We start from the raw sequence: 13,338 nt of genomic DNA on the forward strand, positions 1-13,338 counted from the left end.
AGTAAAAGTTAGGAAAATAATTATATGGCTGTAACTGTCTTCTAGGAATATTTTGCATTTCTTCATAAACAGAAGAAAGTTCATGACACTTATGGAGTACATTTATTATACTTTGCTGGCAGCCAACCTGTCTCTGTTCATGGACCATGTCTTGTGTGTTATGTAATTCACAACTTAATAAGTACTTTTTAAAATAAGTACATATTATACTTTGTTGTTTTATTATGAATGTCCAGCTACTGTCCAGTCACAAAGTTATGCTGATACACCACAGAATCAGGCGGCTAACCTGCCACTTGTCTTGTGTGTTATGTACCATATTTATTATACCTTTGTTGTTTTATTGAATGTCCAGCTACTGTCCAGTCACAAAGTTATGCTGATACACCACAGAATCAGGCGGCTAACCTGCCACTGTCTTGTGTGTTATGTACCATATTTATTATACTTTGTTGTTTTGTTGCATGTCCAGCTACTGTCCAGTCACAAAGTTATGCTGATACACCACAGAATCAGGCGGCTAACCTGCCACTGTCTTGTGTGTTATGTACCATATTTATTATACTTTGTTGTTTTGTTGCATGTCCAGCTACTGTCCAGTCGCCAAGTTATGCTGATACACCACAGAACCAGGCGGCTAACCTGCCCCTGTCTATGGACCCTGTCTTGTGTAAGTTCTGTTTTATATATGTTGAGGAACTTATCAAATATACTTTATATGTATAACTGTGACCATGAGATCATGCATAACATATTCTTGTTTATATCAATCTAAATTATTCGTACAAACCTGTTCATTTTAAGGCTATTGTTCTTATTGTTTTAGCTGTGTTATTGTGGTTTAGACCCATTCTTCAATTGGAGTATAATCAAAATAATTCATTATTATAAATTTATAAAGATTGTTTTATTGTTCATACTATTATTATAAATCTAATACGGCTATTGTACTTAATATGAATGTGTATTATTATTTTTATTACTAAAAACTATATTATAATACTCATATAATATTAAGATGTGACAAAAAACTTCATTTATGATAACAGAAATGAAGAAGAACTAATTTCCTTTTCTTTACTGCATTGCAGCCAAGTTTAAATCATCTGGTTGGTTTTATAGACCTTATATTATCAAAAAAGATTTACTAATTTTATATAATTCAACAAATTAAATTCTGGAGGGTTATCTAGAAAGTAGATTATGTTTTGATATAAACAAAAAATAAAGTACAAGCAAATAATTGTTTTATACAAATTTGAAAGTGAGACTAAAATATTAAAATAATTTTCAGCATGTCAACATTCAAATTTAGGCACTTATCATAGTGGTGAACTAGTTTTGAAATGCCATTGTTATAAAATTCTGCCACCTAAGATTTCCACACCCTCCCGCAGTTGCTCGTCATCATCAAAGCATAGCACAAGAATATACCACTTGTCTTCATTGCTAGAAACAAGTGGTAGTCGCTGGATGCAAGGGACTGTAAGGTGGATATGGAAACACCTCCCACTTAAAAATATCCAGGACTTCTCAAGTCCGATTTGCCGATTGATTTTTATGAGTTTCTATTAAGATTTTTGGTGGCCACTTTGCACAAAATGTATGGTAACGTAACTTCTGCTTAGCTTATTTTGTGTAAAAAACTCCTTGAAATTTGAGGAAAACTAAGTGATAGTTCTGTTATTGTGAATCAGCAGTTTTCTTTAATCTTCTCATCGACTTTAAAGACAATTTTATCAGACATAATGCTTGGCTGTCCTTTTTGTTTATCACCATACACATTAGTTCGGCCGTTTTTAAACCTAATGCACCACTAAAAATCCCACCTTCACTAATCACATTGTTTCCATAAACGTCAGTTTGATTTCTTACGTTTTATGTAGTGATGAAAGGTTAATACAGGTTTATCAATGAACTTAATTACATTATTTATCAATTATGTATAATTATATACTCAGTATAGCTGTCAGTTTTTCTTTAAAAAATTTTAAAATCCAAAAGGTAAATTGTTTTAAAATAAATCAGCATCCAACATGTTACATGAAAAATATTGATTTCATGAGCCTAAATAAAAGTTATTGTAATGTTTTATAACCTTAGTTTTACAAGTTTTTACAATTTTGCTGTGCATAGTCAGTCAGTGGTGTGTATTGGACATATTTTGATATTACTTATAATAATAATGTACTTATAAGTAAATTTTTCTGCCCGTAGTACAAACTGGTAACAATAACAATGCAGCTGTCAGAAGACACCTCGGTGACAACTTCAGCCAGAAACTGCGAATACGCAGCAACTGCTTTGTCACGACTGTGGACAGCCGATTCCTCATTGCCTGTGGCTTTTGGGACAATAGCTTCAGAGTCTTCTCAACTGAGACTGGTACTTTATTAACTTCTCTAGTTTTAACTTTAACTTTTTTAATTAATTGTTGATTAATATGTTAAACTGAAATTTAACTATCAGTTACTTAATTTTGTGGGTGACTACAAAATAAATGTACATCAGAGTCATAATATTTTAGACACTAAGCGTTAATGCCAAACTATCACTATTGGTTCAAAAACTAACAAGTGTATTAGTGGCAAAACTGAACACTTATCACTTTCTTGTACAAACAGTATATTTAAATATACTGAAGATTATTACAGGGTATGTTATAAATTTTGCCATCCCTCCTATGATTTTTTTTTCTCTCTTTAGATATTGATATAAAATTTCTGAAACATTTTGTGAGTTGTAATTATTTTAATTTGTAAAGTAGTTTTTACAAAAGCGGCATTTTTTTCCACCTTACTGGTACTAACTCATTCTTCTCCAATGTAAAAATGATGGTTTGGATTAACTTAATAAGTCTGTACCAAAACTATTTATCATGCAATAAATATACTATACGTTATTATATTATACATATCAGTCTATATTGAGAGATATATATAAATATCATAGAGTAATGCATACACCTTCCATTTATACTATTTTAAATATACATTTGTAAATATGTTGAGTTATTAATGAAATCAATAAAAAAATTTCTATATGTTGCTTGGATTTTAAAGTTTCATTTTTAACGTTAGATTCCATATTTGGTTCATTTAAGTTCTCTGTGATGGAGTACTCTCATCTCATCCAACCGGTCCTTCTTCGCCGTTATGAACAATGCCAATTAAATATTTCCTCTTCACCTTGTTCCACATTTCTGACCTAGCGACTTATGTTGCAGCCAAGATCGTGCAGATAGTGTTCGGCCATTACGGTGTTGTGACGTGTCTGTCACGCTCTGAGTGTAATATTACCTCAGATTGCTACATCGCCTCCGGCTCTGCTGACTGCACGGTGCTGCTGTGGCACTGGAACGCTCGCTCACAGACCATCGTGGGCGAGGGTGAAGTGCCTACGCCGCGTGCCACTCTTACTGGTCATGAACAGCCTGTTACCAGCGTCGTCATCAGTGCAGAGCTGGGTCTTGTCGTGTCTGGTTCTGTTGGTCAGTACTTCTTTTTATTTTATTTCCTAAGTGGTAGACAAATTTCCCAGTGGGTTAAATAAACCAGGATCAGGATTATTGAAAGCTTTACAAGACATTTAATTATAGATATGATATGACTTGTAATATGGCTGTAATCTATCTTATGACCCATAATAATTATCCTTTAATAACTAGAAGAGCTAAGTAATTGATATAATTGTACAATAATCCATGGTAGAAGTACACCGCATCACACGTTGCATAACATGCTTCAGCGAGGTTGAAAGCATAATTTCAAGTTACGTGTTCAAAATGTCATGGTTTTATTCGGTTTGTTTACAAATTTATTATTTCTGCAATTTTATCGTTGCATCATGGTTAACCATAAAATTCAATATAAAAATGATCAGTTTGCGATATCTTTTGGCAGATAGATAGACAGAAATTAAGCTTCTCCTCCCTCCAGTTTTTTTATGCTCAACTAACGATTACTTTCCATGTTTACGAGACAATTAGCTGATTTACAGAACTATGTTATCACTACTAATCAATAATCTGCTTTAAATTATTCGCAATAACCATAATATTTGTATTTTTAAAAGTTACTTAACAAGTTTAGGATAAATATTCTTGTTTTTCTACTAAAGCTTAAATATTTCATCACTATAATGTTCACAGCTGGACCAGTGCTGGTACACACACAACATTCGGTGACCTGCTGCGTTGTCTGGAGGCCCCCGTAGGCTTCATCAGTCCCGAGAGTATCGCCATGTCGAGAGAGGGTGTCATCGTTGTCAATTACGAGCGAGGCCACATCGCAGCTTTCACCATCAATGGAAAACGGCTGCGACATGAGTCTCACAATGATAACTTGCAGGTAATCCATAGATCATCTGACAAAATCTATAACTGAAGGTTCTGTAAGGGAAAGTATTTCAGAGTTATCTTTTAATATTGCATTATTAGAAAATTATTAGAAATTCCCATTATATTCTCTGAAACTCACAAGGTGAAACATTTGCAGTGCCTGCTGCTGAGCAGAGATGGAGAGTACCTGATGTCTGCTGGCGACAAGGGCATCGTCGAGGTCTGGCGAACGTTCAACCTGGCGTTGCTATACGCCTTCCCCTCCTGTGACAGCAGTGTGCGTTCCCTAGCCCTCTCTCATGACCAGAAGTAAGCAGTCCATTCATATATCCTTATTGATAGACTAAATCTATACACTAAGTAGGTAATATTTAGTACTAGAGTAGTTTATAAAGAAGACATTTTTTAAATCTAAAACAAAGTGAGCAAAATTATGTTTTACTTTAATTATACTGAGGTACATTAAATTGAACGTAACTTTCCCAAAGAGTTACATTGGGTGAAAAACATTTATATTACACCGGTGAAGAAAAGTTTTTTAAAGTTTCTGATACAAACAAAATTTTTTAAATCATATGTTTGGCAACATATGTTATTTACTTATCACTCAACATTTGGAAAGTTTCATAATTAATAATAAATTACAGAAAACTACTTTATAAATTTAAAATAAATGTTCAAACAAATAGCCGCCGACTGGCTAAGCATGTGTATATTGACATTGGCTATCTTGGACATGATCGCCAACTGGCTTAGCGTGTGTATAGTCATTGGCTATCTCTGACATGGCCGCCAGCTTGCTTAATGTGCGTTTATGGACATTTCCACCGACTGGCTAAGCATTTGTATATAAGCTTTATCTTTCTCGGATATAGCTGCCGACTAATTAAGCGGTTTGTGTTCAGGCCCGTATTCAGACCAATTTTTTGCTCAATTTTAGCGGGGCTATAGTCAGAACCCTCCACATTTCTGTGGAGCCCTCGAGATTTCTCCACATTCTCGAAGGGGACGGTGTCGAAGAATGAGATAGCTCCAATTGTAACACTACTATATGCTATGCTAAATATGTAATATTGTTCAGTACTATTACTTTTAAAATCATTACGGCCACGTTCAAACCCTGCAGTGAATTTCTGTATTAATTAATTATTAATTATTATTATTAATAATTATTAACAAAATAATAAGATGTTGTCAATTGTATAGTAGTTGCAATTTTTCCTCCCTTACAATGAATGTTAACATCACAACAGGAGTGGATTCCTGTTACCTATTTATTAAATGCTGGTTTATAGTTCACTAAATATTGATAATATGTACAAGGTGTTGAAGAGAATACAGATCTATTATATAAAAAATGAAACTGTTCGTGTGTAACAGCATCACTCACAAACGGCTGGACGGATTCGCCTAATTTTTTTTTTAATTTGTTCGTCTTGATCTGTAGAAGGTTATAGGATACTTTTTTATCCCTTTCCCGATTCAGGATTCCGCCCCACTGGTTACAGAAATACCCGTAAGAAATGCATTGCAGCAAACATATGTTATTAAGTGAAAGAGTCTTTTCAATTTTTAATCAGCTGTTCTTTGTAAACATATATAATGCGACAAAAAATATATTTATATATAATTTAATTACTACACTTATAGTTTTAAAGCATAGAGTAAGCTTAAGAGAAACGACAAATTTTGTTTAAACTGTTTCTGCAATCACTGTTAAACATAGACTTTACTATCCAGATAATACAATTCAAATTTGACGTAAAAATTCACCTTTAACTGCAATATTTATTTAATATAAACCATGCTCATGCTTGATCAGAAGAGCAATGCAGATATCATAATTACTATCTTACGTTGGCTACGAATATAAAGAATGTTATAAAATCAACCTTAGTTGTTTTTTTTTTTGACAGAAGTATCAGGAATGTGGTACATACCTTCATAATGCGCCCAAGAAGCTCACGAAGGAACGACTATCAATTATCTCAGCAATGTTTAGAATGTGATAGAAAATGAATAAGTGAATATAGTGTACTGTTTTCAACGGGAAATTGCGTGCGAAGCCGCGGGAAACTTATTGAAATGCGCAGCGAAGCGCGCCGGGTCCGCTAGTAATGTTTTATAATTTTGTGTCCATAGATATACGGTCCTTGGCTTGCTAAAATTTAATTTCTTAAAATGAAATTTTAAAATTATTGCCTCGAATTTAAAATTAATAAATAAGGTTGTTACTAACGTTTGGAATTTCGTCACTTAGAACCTTATCATACATATGGGTGACACCAAGAAACTATTTCTTTTGACATCACTTGGAGAGTAAATCAAAATCTTATAAATGATAAATAAATTTGTAATAATTTGTTTTTCATCATTCCGTAAATATGCAACTACACATTTTGATTTCCAGAAAAATACACCTTATGTCCTGTAGTGGAAAATTTAATTTGTACAAATAATAAGTCTAGTGTACTGAAATCTTACAAAACAGTTTATAGGATTTTCAGGACAAACCCCATTCGTATGTGGGTTAGAGAAATTTGTCAATAATACTACTTTCAACACAGTATTGTTGCATTCAGTAATCTCTTAATATTGATATAACTTGTTTGAAACAAAGTTGAGAGGTTACGTTTGATGAGGATCCTTCTCAGAACTGCTTTCATGGAACTATCATAAATGATGTTTATTGTTACACATGTTCCATACTGGATACCGCCCCTGGCAGCATGTATTTCCCCAAATTGTGATGTTATCCTTCGTGGAACTAACGTTATATAATTTTTTTTATATAGATTCCTGTTGGCGGGTTTGGCCACTGGTACCATTGTCCTGTTCCACATTGACTTCAACCGGTGGCACCACGAGTTTCAACAGCGTTACTAGGTTTTCGCCAACTTCTGGAGTTATCCTCCATGGACACGCCCTTGGAACTAACCCCAGAACCCTTTAACCTCTTGCACTTGAACGTTTTCAGTTACAAACATTCCACTTGTTTGCGATATTATGCAGGGTAACACTCAAATGGTTGCTAACTTTTTTGGTGTATTTAGTTAAGTCTGACCTAAGATTTGAAGTCGAGGTCATATGATGTGACTTAATTTGCTTAACAACAGAAGTCTTTTACTGTGCTGTGATTGTAAAAGTAACTGTACTTATTTTAGGCATTTCAGAACTTGTTATGCATTTATTTTTATATCAAATTTTTACTCAATGTACTTAAAACAGTTTTTTGTTGAAGTGTTCTCCTGCTTTTCTTAAAAGATTTTTATAGAGGGTTAATAATCTTTAGCTTGGATAGTGAGAAGAAAAGAGTTGTGAAAAAATAGAATTAAATATTTACTGTAAAAATTTTATTTTTCAAAGGTTTATTTTTTAATTGGGTCTTTTGCAATGCATTAATATGTCCGGCGCATTATTGTTTAGTTGCATATTTTGCTTCTTCACTTTAGAAAAACATAATTGCAAACTGTTGTGAAGTGTGTCAAATATTACGAGGTTGTGCAATATAAACTTAACTATTGTAGAGCTTCTTCCATTTGGAAAATTTCAGTATTTTAAAATATAGTTTTATTTATTTCAAATATGTATTCTATATAATGTTTATTTTAATAAGAAACTATTTATAATAAATAATAATGTAACTTGGGTTCAGTTTTGTATTTGTAACTAAAACATAATAATGATAATAGTAATTTTATAATGTAAGTGAGTATTGTGTTATGAATTTTCCTTTATGTATCCAAGTTAAAAATATATCAGTTTGTTTATTTTTCATAGATTTTATTGTTTTAATTTTAATTATATTTTATTGTTTATACGTAAGATAGTTTATATATTGAATAAATGTACTTAATATTATATGTTTTAACATGTATAGTATAATTTAGAATCCGTTCAAATAATTAATGAACATATTTGATTACTGTTATTTACATAATGTACACATAATCACATTATGTATAAAAATACTTAGCCACAAAAATCATATACAAATAATGTCTTAGCTAATTTAGTTCTGAGGTACTTTTATTCTTGTTGCCTTTTAATTTAAGTTTTTGAATGCTACACCAAGTTTATCACACCAATGTTATTCTGTTGTTTATTGACTGAATATTTATTAATCATTTGGCATATACAATAATGTAAACGTACTTTTGTTCATAAAATTGCACTGATTTTAGTAACTAAAATTGAACATACTTTTAAGCAATTTGTATATAATTCTAGATGAAAAGAAATGTGAACAAATGATAGTCAATTTTGTGGAAGTGTTAAATTGTTGTTTCAACAGTCCTCAAATTTATTTAGTGTATAAATATACAAACATCTTCACCACTACAGTAATTGTACTGTATGGTGAGATAAAGATTGGAGTATGTGAATGTATGTGGATGTAATAAAATGGAGAAATTTATTAGAAAAGTTACTAAGTAAATTCCGTCTGGAGTTGACTTACCGTTTATTTATACCAGGAGTACCCTCTACACTTTGCTGTTTGCTTTAATGTTTGTTTATGTCCTAAAATAATTTCTATATTTAATTAAACGTATATATTTCACACTCACTACACTGTACTTACGAATATGATGTAAGTTACTTGTAGGGTTCTCGTAAGACGTAGAGCCTACACCACCCGAGAAAGTGTCTAACCAACAGTGTATCATGTGCCAAATGTGGGGCAGTCTCTTGTACATAGCACTACTACACCGGGACTGTCAACTACTGTACCAACTTAGTCTAACGCGATTTGTACTTATCTTTGCAATCCAGAAAGTGCACGTGAACAGGTTTTCTATCGTAGTCATATTCAGTTTCTTTAGTTCCACCAATTTTGTACACAGTTACAAAGTTCACCTGTATAATACACAGAACCAGTATAACAGCAACCGTGTTGTGATGCACATCCCTCCATAATGTTGTTTACTGTGTTGTAGGTGACACGTGTTAGCTGCACACAACACTTGCGTATTGCAGGACCAATGTTATTATGTTCTCGAACCCGTTGAAAGTCAAGCAATACAACTTAGGTGTACTAACAGTTTCATAAACATTAACATATCTTGTTTTTTACGTATACCGTTTTACTTAACAACAGTTTAAAACTGTTTCGTTTACTATAAATTTTAACACAAGTCCTAAAATATATTGTTAAACATTGTATTCTAAGAAATATTTTACAACACATTATTAGTTTTATAAATAAATTTCTCTCACGAAAATAAGGTTTAGCTTGGTTCTTTGGAACTTTAAGGAGCCATTTTGGTTTTGTAACACCATCTTCCTAAGGGCAACTTTTGTTTGGTATCTATGTCAGAGGAATCTTAGGGAATATGGGCGTAGAACATTTTCTGTAGCTCCTGCACGATTTGAACTCGGGAACCCTTGTATCATATGCTTACAGACTAGCCAATACACTATGGCTTCTTTGATTACTTTTCATAATTTTTTATAGATGTATCGTGTAAAAATGCTGGTAAAGATCTTTTGGCAGATTCATAGATTCAAGTTTGAAAACCAGCAATATTTGTAAATTTGATTCATTGTAGTAGCAAATTAAAATAAGACTCAGTATCTGGCACCAATTTTTTCATGCAAAAATATCAATGACATTATTAAATTACCAAGGCCTTTTTTTAATAATAACATTAAATGAATTCAATTTAATTATTTTATTTTATCTTTTTTAGGAGAGGCCTATCTCTTGGTTCTCACGGCAAAATTGTTATACACTTAACTTTTGTTATGTTATTGGTCAAAATTCCGATTTTTGGGATCCTCGAGTTCTATCAGATATTCATGTGAACTTCCTCATCTGTATGTTAGAGTCAATCTCAACAAAATAATGCTCGAAGGAAAATGAATCCTTAAAATTGACAAAATACCAAAAATACCTTTTTTTAATGTTATATTTTTAAATGGCACATCAAGATGGTAAAAAAGTTTAGTAGTACGGTAAATGTGCCATATTGACAGCTCTGCTGCAAGCCACTTATTTTTTAATCTTTTTTAAATAGATGATTTTTGTAAGTACATGTGGTAACCGTAAGTTAGTTTCACTTCAACTATTACAATCTGTACATTCCATGAGAGTTTAAATATATAATTATTCATGTTGCTTCCTTTTTTCGGAATGAATGGTTACATTGCAATGCTTTATGTGGTTAAATGGACAATTATGAGAATTAGAGACATAGGTATTATTCTTCATCTAAGTCAAAGACTTAAGGGTCTTTATGATCTGTTTGTTCACTTCCTAATTCTAATTTTGCCTTATATAATAAAAAAATAAGAAGACTTTTCGTTTAAATTAAAATGGAAAGAGAATTTCGCATCATTTATTTCTTTCGTATTGTGCAATTTCCATAGTATTAACATTTTGATGTTGAATTATAATATTTTAGAAGTTTTTTGCACATCTCCCAATGATAAAAAATTTGTCATCCAGTTCTTTTTCATGTGAAAACTGCACTATTAGTACGTTTAGTTAGTTGTAACATATTTTCTGAGTTCTGAGGCCCGGAATAGAAGTCTGTAAAATACGAAGCACAAACACTTAAAATACTTAAGAAAGACAGATCAGAAAGATCTGAAAGCCCATCTCCAAGACACTGCACTCAGATGATGATAGCATAGACTAGAGTGCTTGTATAGATATGTAGTAAGCAGCTTCGGTGTTATGTTTCAGTTTAAATTCTGTGCCCTCAATTTGTTGAATAGTGTTAGAAAAAAATCCAAGAACGCATTTTATATTGTTTTTAAGTATACAAATTAAAATACTATTTGAACTGTTGTGGATTTCTCACAAATTTGAAAGCCTCCGTGATTCAGTGTTTACATTGTAATTATGATAAATGTATATAGAGACTTTTTATGTAATCTCGACATCAATATTAATTTTACTGTTAAGTTGTGTATCAGTTATAGAACAGTACAGTTGTAATATAGCTGAAAATGTTAATGTTGTTTTCAAAAATTTGGTCCTTATCGAATTTTCTCTCCCTTTGTATATGAAAAGTTTCTTTGGATACAAAAAGGTGGAAAATAAATTGTGTTTGTAATTATTGTAAAATAAAAACACAGGAGCTTGAAAGAATTTTGGTTCCAAACAATGTCAATAAGAAGTAAAAGACAGTATCCGTGAAAGTGGTGGAATTCTAAATATTTTTGCTTGAAGTGTGTATTTAACCTGACTGCACTTGTAAATCTTTGCAATACTTGCGGCTGCTTTTTTGTGCACAGTGTGTATGTGTGTGTACGTGCGTATGAACATAGTAGTGATAACGCAACGCCTGCTCACAAACCTATAGACAGTAAGCGACATACTGTATTTTGTAAAGCATTGTCTTTGTTACATAGAGTGGTTGCATCCATTAACTCGAGTGTTTTCAGATGTTTTGTTTGGGAAATTATAAATAAATGAGAACAATTGTGTTTTTGTCTCTGCCCATTCCCTATTCTATCCAATATTTGATGTTTAATCCAAAACCTAGATGTAGTAGAATGGCGTAGGAATTACAATTTGATTAGCCTTTATTATGGAGTTTAATGTAAGAATGGTAAAATAAAAAAGGAGGATACCAAACTTTAATGAACAAGCTTTAGAGGCCAACTCTTGTTTGGTTACTTCAGAAAGTTGAACATAAGTTACAGCAATGTTTGTGTCCATAAATAGATTATCAATGCTACCTTGTCCATAGGGCTCTTGAAATAAGAGAAATTAAAACTATAAATAATATTTATTTAATAAACCATTTATAAAAAAGGGCAAAAGGCTACAGGAATCAATTTAAACCAACAAAATTTCATTAGCAAAACATTGGAAATCAATGTTTTTATTGCAGTATCACAGATACTGTCAAAGTCTCTCCAAGGCTCTGGATCTCTTAATAAATGGACTCTTTAATAATAAGGGTTACAAGAGGTGTTTTGGGGAAAAAACAAGAGGTTATATTGTAAGATGTAATGCAAATGATAAAGATGTGACATACAATATAAAAAACACTATCTCTGCATCCTCATTACATAACCTCTAAAATGGAAATCACTTGGTACCATAACATAACAATGGATTGTTCTCTACTATCACTTAGGCAATTTATACAATTTGAATAGAAAGTCCTATTTATACACTTCGTAATATATTAATGATTATACCTTGCCTCCAAAAGTGATGAAACTATAACATAATCGTTTTCTGGCGTCTGAGGTAAATGATGAATGTTGGAAGAAGCGCCATTCTGTAAATTTTATCTTATCTTACTGGATGATTTATCCAGTACCGATTGATTATCCTTAATGATTTCTTCATCCCAATAAGGAATGCTTTCACTAAAATAGCTCAATGATGAAGTTTGTAATGAACTTTCATTTTACCACTTAAACCTAACTTTTTAGGTCAGCTGCCCCTCAAGTGCATTGTGAGAAAAACGTCCTCCAAACCAGTATTGAAATGAAAATAAAAGAAGTCACTACAACGAATTTACAATATCGCTCCTTCAGAGCATCCAAAATAGATGTAACAAACTATCAGGTTATGATAAAAAAAAGATAATTTATAAACTAAAAAAATAAGACCAACAATAAATTACCTTCTCAATAACAAAACTATGGATGGAAACAATATAAAAATATAAACAATCTGTTAAGTATTTAAGTAAAACAGAAATTGTTGTTTTATCCAAAGACCTAAGTTAATCTCTTCTGTGGCCCATAAATTAGTAAAAGCCTGGACTAAGCGACTGAAATTGAGTTGGCTGTTTCGTCTGAGAGACACAGTGATTGAGTTCCTTTCAAGGCTAGTCCGTTACTAAACAAATTTCTTCCTTCAAAACCCAGGCTTACTAAGAAGGAACTTAAGAGTGTACTGATACTTTGGAAGGATGATGTACTCAAAATCTTACCATCAGTCAAATGAAACACTGTTGTACTCAGGATGGTCCGAGGTGAAGGTGCCAACGAAGTCGGTATCTCAATTTTCACCAATGAAACGAAAGTGC

General features: G+C 32.2%; 1 protein-coding gene across 1 annotated transcript in view; it reads left to right on the plus strand.

Moving 5' to 3' along the window:
* The window catches only part of LOC124357822 (neurobeachin-like), a 628,187-nt gene extending 616,414 nt beyond the window's left edge, over nt 1–11,773 (plus strand). Inside the window, 7 exon segments of the mRNA XM_046809880.1 lie at nt 590–670; nt 2,218–2,385; nt 3,227–3,490; nt 4,151–4,167; nt 4,170–4,349; nt 4,497–4,648; nt 7,135–11,773. Of these exon segments, the coding sequence (XP_046665836.1) occupies nt 590–670; nt 2,218–2,385; nt 3,227–3,490; nt 4,151–4,167; nt 4,170–4,349; nt 4,497–4,648; nt 7,135–7,225 (953 nt within the window). The 3' untranslated portion in view covers nt 7,226–11,773.
* The last annotated feature ends 1,565 nt before the right edge of the window (nt 11,774–13,338 follow it).

This window comes from Homalodisca vitripennis, chromosome 3 (genome assembly GCF_021130785.1).
Source record: "Homalodisca vitripennis isolate AUS2020 chromosome 3, UT_GWSS_2.1, whole genome shotgun sequence".
In the NCBI taxonomy this organism is placed as follows: Eukaryota; Metazoa; Arthropoda; class Insecta; order Hemiptera; family Cicadellidae; genus Homalodisca; species Homalodisca vitripennis.